The sequence below is a fragment of the Cupressus sempervirens genome, chromosome 8 (genome assembly GCF_028749045.1).
Source record: "Cupressus sempervirens isolate cs-2001-9-10 chromosome 8, ASM2874904v1, whole genome shotgun sequence".
NCBI lineage: Eukaryota > Viridiplantae > Streptophyta > Pinopsida > Cupressales > Cupressaceae > Cupressus > Cupressus sempervirens.
Window position 1 is genome coordinate 159258743 of NC_143125.1, and position 7012 is coordinate 159265754.

General features: G+C 32.9%; 1 protein-coding gene across 1 annotated transcript in view; it reads left to right on the forward strand.

The window, feature by feature from the left end:
• BAM2 (beta-amylase 2) overlaps positions 1-4770 on the forward strand; it is a 178209-nt gene extending 173439 nt beyond the window's left edge. The window contains exons 6-9 of the mRNA XM_089797081.1: positions 3203-3463; positions 3563-3781; positions 3862-4081; positions 4393-4770. Coding sequence (XP_089653207.1) covers positions 3203-3463; positions 3563-3781; positions 3862-4081; positions 4393-4421 — 729 coding nt within the window. The 3' untranslated portion in view covers positions 4422-4770. The remainder of the gene's footprint in view (positions 1-3202; positions 3464-3562; positions 3782-3861; positions 4082-4392) is intronic.
• Positions 4771-7012: the final 2242 nt, after the last annotated feature.

Genomic DNA, 7012 nt, shown 5'->3' on the forward strand with positions numbered 1-7012 from the left:
TCCATAATCAATTATCAATGTGTATATGTATTATGATATAAAATACAAAAAAAATAGTAATGTAACAAAATGCTTAAAGGTACAAGTTAGGATTACAAATGTCAAAATGAAAAAGTCAAACTTAGTGATAGAAAGTATGAGTCTGCCGCTACCTGACATCTTCTGACTCTGCATTAAAAATCAGACACAAACTTTGAGTCACTATCACTATGATGGATTGTTTGATCTAATGGAACTCCAACCAATTCCTCTTGTGTCTCTTCATCATCAATCTGGGTGGTGTTTTTTGGATCAACATCCCACAATAAATTTGGATCTTGCCAATATTTTGAAGTTTGCTAGAGTTGCAAAGGACTATGGCAATGAGTTCTTTGTTTGTGTAGAGGTTAGCCTATTCCTCTTGATAAAGTGAATGATGTTGTATGTGGACCAATTCCTCTCTCTCGCAGAGGAATCAACAACTTGTGAAAGGAGGTGCATAGCCAACATTCTCAACTTTGGTGTATTTTTGCCATAACATGTCCACTATCTAATAGGATTAGTTTTAATTAATGTAGCTCTCTCTATTGTTTCCTTTGGTTTGTTGAACGATGGACTACAAATATTAGTAATGATAAGCTTTACGTGTGAAAAGTACTACTCAACTGAATGCATCTTTTGAAAATTTGAAGGGTCTTCTTTAGGCTTGCTTTCACCTCTTCCTAAGGTTGCAAGATAGGTGAGTCTTATGGTATGCATACTAGCGTACATGATATGTATGCAGGTACGACATGACCCAAAGACAACTTGAAATCATACCATCCTATGCCTAGAAGTAGGTCAATTTTAGAGCAACACTAGATAGATTCAGATTGGATGTTTTGAAAATTTTGTAGTTTCTAGGTAAAGGTTAGCTTGGTTTCTTTACAAATGATTTTTTTTCTTGTTCACAAATACCTAGGTAGCTTTGTAGATCCATTGCTAGCAATAATTTTGAATCTTGTAGTTTGTGAAGTCAAAGAATGGTTGGTCGATGGTAGAAGTGATTGAATGAAAAGCTTGATGTAGTTTATTTTATATGAAGTGAAAAGTTAGGAGAGCTTATGCGAAAGAATTACTATATAATTGTTTAAGCTAATTGTAACATAAATATTTATTTAGTTTTCAATATTTTAAAATAGTTACATAATTTCACATGTAAACTTAAATGAAAAATAAAATAAATATAATTAACTTTCAATAATATATAAAAATTAAATATTTAAACATGAAATAAAACATAAAAATAAATAAATATGATTTAAATATATATAAACATTTAAATATTAATAATAAATAATAGGTAAGTGTACGTGTGTGTGTAGAGAGAGAGAGAGTTATTGTATCTAGTGATATCCATATTCAAACTTGCCACTGTATTTTTGTCCATACAACTTTGCATCTTCATGATCACAAGGAGACAACATATTCAACTTTGTTGCATATTATTTGGGATACAACGAAAAGGATACCATATGAAGTAGGGTGCTTATTGTGTTCCATTGCCACACCACAATGGGCTTAATGTGTTGCTTGTTTCATACCAAATGAGGACCCCTTGTTACAAATTGCCTACTTCATTTTCCCAAGCTTGATATTAAATGTCTTATAAATATCTTCAAGATTAGTAGTTTGTATTAGCATATTTAATGACATCTACAGTAGATGATGTAATATCTCTTGCCCAAACTGATTGATTTTAGCTCAAGGAATATTGTCAAACGCTTGTATGCTGTCTCTTTTTTTATTTTTTTAATGTTTTAGATTGTTTGATATAGTTTGAATGATGCTAAGAAATTTAGAATGTTTGCAAATGATATTATAGTGCCTCTTACAATGAACTAATATGCAAGTGCAATTTTTTTTGGTATTTTTTAATGCATATACATGGAAACTAGATATGGAATGCATACTTATAGCGAATTGACATTTTTACAAACAATTGACATACAACTATTATGCTGATCATATATGCTATTAGATGGACATTTTGTCAAACAAATGGTATGCAACATATATCTCCTTTATTGAATTCATTTTTATGTACAATGTTGCTGTGAGTTTGCCAAGACAAATGGGCTTACAATAATGACTACAACAATGTCAAATCTGATTCTAAATTATCACTTACAACAACAAAATTATATTCCTAAAATTACAATGCTAACTACTAATAGTTGCTAGAGAAACCTGATAATAGTGATGCCCAAGGATGGAGATGAAAGTTGCAATCGGAATCAAGCATAAATATTGTAGCACAACACTGTTCACGCATATTGTAGTAGCCAACAATAAATATATTCTCTAATTTAAGCACAAACAGAACTCCAAAATGAAACTCTCCTGGATATTTCACCACCTCAAATGGTTGCAACACTGAAGAATTGATGCTCTCCAATGACTAACTAAAATCAGAAACTCTTAGTTTCTTCTCCCAAGTTTATATCAAATGCAATTGACAATAATCAAATGCCCAACAATAAAACTTTCGCCTCTATTTATTCTTTTCTCTCACCCTTCTAGAAAGAAATAAAATATTATTTAATTGCACTCTCTAGAAGATTCCCCCTTTCCAAGGCAATAATTATTTGTACTTCTAGAAAATGCACCCTCTAGAAGCTTCTCCCTTTCCAATACAATAATTAGTTGTGCTTCTAAAAATTTAAATTAATTAAATATAAAGTCATTTTTTAATTTTAATTTATTTAATGACTGTATAAGAAATTAATTTAATCAATTTCTCCAACTAGCCTTCAGAGAGTGTAAAGCCTAAGAACTCCACTGAAATGCTAAAAAGATGGGGACATTATAGATGAAGTAGAGGAGTAAATATATATTGCATACGAAATTTTCAAAGATAAGTTAGAAAATCAGTATAATTTTAATTATCGAATCAGCAATCAATTATAATTTTTTAAATAAAACTGGAAAGCTATTAATAATCAGCAATTTCTTACCTTCCAATGGACCACCAAGCATCATCATGGGTTTTCTATGAAATACTTTTTCCTTCCGCAATGTTTGTAGTTGACTATCTACCCAACTCTGAATTGACTATTATCAATTGCAGAGCCTCTTCCACCTCAAGCATCCTCTCTAACAAAATAAAATATGTGCATTTGTCTTTAGAAATTTTATCAAGATGTATATGTGCGTAATACAAGCCTTTATGGTTCTTATACAGTGTTATGATAAATATCTTCAAAAGAGTTTGAGGAAAGCAGCTGAAGCACGAGGACATGCTTTCTGGGCTAGAGGACCTGATAACGCAGGGAATTATAATTCAAAGCCTCAAGAAACTGGATTTTTTCGTGATGGAGGGGACTATGACAGTTACTATGGTCGTTTCTTCCTTCGCTGGTATTCACAGGTTTTATTAGATCACGGCGATCGTGTGCTTTCTCTTGCAAATCTGGCATATGAAGGGACAACATTATCTGCTAAGGTAAGAACGTTACACGTGTACATTTTACAACTTTTTAGCAACTTTGTGAACTCTTTTTTAAATAGTGACATTTTGGGAATCATTTTGGGTTGTTAGTAGGTTTCAGGAATACATTGGTGGTATAAGACTGCTAGTCATGCTGCAGAACTTGCAGCAGGTTTCTATAATCCTTCAAATCGTGATGGTTATGAACCAATTGCGCATATGCTTAAGAAACAAGGTGCTACATTCAACTTCACATGTGTTGAACTCCGTACTTTGGCACATGAAGAAGGATTTCCCGAGGCCATGGCAGATCCGGAGGGTCTGGTTTGGCAGGTAAAAGAGTACTTCCTTATTCCAACTCCCATATAGAGTGAAAATGCATTATAATTTGTTTTGTACCTTTGTTGTTTCAGGTTCTGAATGCGGCTTGGGATGCTGGCATTCCTGTAGCTAGCGAAAATGCTTTACCATGTTTTGATAGAGATGGATACAATAAGATCCTAGAAAATGCAAAGCCAAGGAATGATCCTGATGGACGATGCTTGGCAGGTTTCACATATCTAAGACTCAGCCCTGCTTTGATGGAGACAGCTAATTTTATCGAGTTTGAACGTTTTGTAAAACGTATGCATGGTAAGAAATCTGCCAGTTTTGTTCTTTCATGCAGATGATGCTTAATTTCATTGATTGATTGTACTTTCATCTTGCTGCAAAAGCAGTAGATATAACATCGTAGGCAAATAGGACAAAATACATGTAATGATAACACCAATTGCACTCATTCTTCTTTTGCTTATATAATAAAAGTTCACGTCAGCAACTAAAGGAAAGTGATAAGATCTGACTGCTTTTTGAAACAAGATAAATACAGATGTTAGGTATGAGAACTACTCAGCTACAGTCAACTTCATTGTGGGCTGAAATTGGATTTGTTTGTTAACCAGGAGAAGCAGTTTCTGACCTTCAAGCCTGATTGTAGTTACAGGGCATTTTAGAACAAAGAAAAGGAAAGTGACAGGGTGGCATTGCTACCATTATCCGCTAAGCGTGCATAAAGATTGGGGGTAATGCAATATGTCCAATTGTTTTTGCATGTGACAAAGGCCAAATTGTAACTTATGTACATAATGTTTTAAATATTGAATGTTCAAGTAGAGTTACGCTCAGTATGTCAATTATATTAGTATATTCCCTTTGCCTGATGATTCTATGCCATTGATATAGTTATTGTTTTCTGGACTGTTTTTTGTATTGGTCCCATGCAATTGTAGTAAACAATTTGACATAAAATTGAAAATTTAGTAGGAAATACAGTTTTCTAATGGTACAATGTTACCATAGTTGTATGGGTAGTGAGTATGTGAGTAAATTTAGAATGTGCGAAATTGATAGTTGTATTGTGACAATTAGGCTGGAATTTACCAAGACTGATGCTTTTCCATGGCAGTTAATATTCTCATTTGCTCTCACTTCAAATTTCTGCTTGTATGAATAGCATGTGAAGATTTCTTGTTTGGGGTTTCCCTCATAAGAAGACATCTGAGAAAAAAAGGGTGGTTCCTTATCTGACTATTCACTAGATAGACATTTACTTCTCTATGACTTCGGTGCAATTGGAGTAGCCAAACCAATATACTGTTTCTCAATTCCCGTTAAACTTGACACCGGAACAACTACTGTGCAAAACTACTATTTGAATGCTCCTTATTAGGTTCCGAAAATGCGGGTCTGCAATCCTATAGCTGTTTTCCACATTTAAGGTGAAGGGTTTGTATTTAGGAAGGGCAAGAGAGGCTCATCGACTTCAAGATAGGGAAACTTCATACACGAGATTGGTTACCCGCTCTCAACTTAAGAGTGTGGTATAGGTGACCTACACATGGTAACATTCAAGTACACCCAAAAAATTTTATTAAGAGAGTGCCAATTGCTATGATATTTTATGGTTTATTTTATATTCTATATAATGTATTTTTAAATGATAACAATTTCACATTCCATGATCTTGGATTTATTTTTTATACATTTTATTTATTGTAATACTCCTAAATTGGCACATTCCCATTCTGAACCAATTTTGGTCTATTGATATTACCTAAAGTCCTATTGTACTAGGCAATTCTGATTTTGATAATTGCTACTTGACCTAAGTGTCAAATGCAGAAAATCATTAATCTGCATTAATCATATACTTTATTTAATTCCTAAACACTAATTGAATTGGCTAAATTAAACCTATTAATTGAGTTTAATTTAATTATAAGTTTTAGTGCTTTGATTAAGTTAAAGTCACCCTTTTAGCTAATATACATGGGAATTAAATATATTTGATTTAATAAATATCCTCATTCTAATTATTCAATTAATTAGATTATTCATTTATGAGGTCATATTTAACCTTTTAAATCAAATGTCTCTTATTATTCTTTCTCTTCAGTTCAGAATTGGAAATTTTGAGTGGATTGGAATTAGAAAAGAAATTAAGCCAGTTAACTCCTTATCAAACTCAGAAATGATCAGTTAACTCCCTTTTCACAAATGAATTTCCTATTCTAACTACTTCTCATCTTCAATCTCTACGATTCATTCTATTTGATCTTGACCATTGATCAAATTTTTGGATTCTATTTAAGAAACCCTCAACTCCTCATTTTGGAGGATGCACATCAAAAATATCGAACTAATGTCAAATTGTTGACTCAATCATTTGCATTTATAGCTTATTGCTTTCACTTTTACAATTTCATATAGGTTAAAATGCATACATCTAGATTAATTGGCTTATTTTATTTTTAGATTAATATGCTCATCTAGTTTAATCTTGCATCTCATATAGATTAAAATCCTTCGTACTAGTGGTCTAGTTGCTGATCTCTCAAATCTGAGAGTGGACAACAAAATCCAATTAGTTAGAAGGCAACAGATCAATTTGTTGGATCATTTTAGATGAACAATCTTATGTTCATTCCTGGATGTTTCTAGCATTTAAGGATCATGTTAAAGTGTGTGGTTAATTCAGAGGCCCACAATTAGCACATACATTTCTAGTGCCCACCGTGGGGCCGAAAATATCAATTTTATGGCCTCAACTTTTGATAAATTTTTTATTTTTTGATTTTTTCTAATGTTCTGTCCATACAATTCAGTGGTTTCTCGCATAATAAGATCAATTCTCACGCGAAAAAACAAAATCCTCACTTGTAGTTCTCCATTTTCTCTCACAAACAAGTGTATTCTTGCGCAGTTTTTCGTGCGATGCACGACATATCCTTGCGCAGGTCAATGTAGAATCTCGTGCAAAACTCAACACTAGTAAAGGCAAAATTCAATTTTTAGATTTTGTTTTCTGTTTTCTGATTTTTGACAGCCTAACAGTGGTGTGCAGATCGTTTGTCAAAGACACCTTATCATGAACTCACAAACATTATTGATAGTTTGATTTTAGGACGCTCAGTCAAAGATTTGCTAGTCAAAGAATGAATTCAAACCCACTCAAACGTTGTGTCTTCTTTAATGCTTTCTTACACAGTTTAATAAGGCTTGTGAACTTCGTAGGGCTCAAGA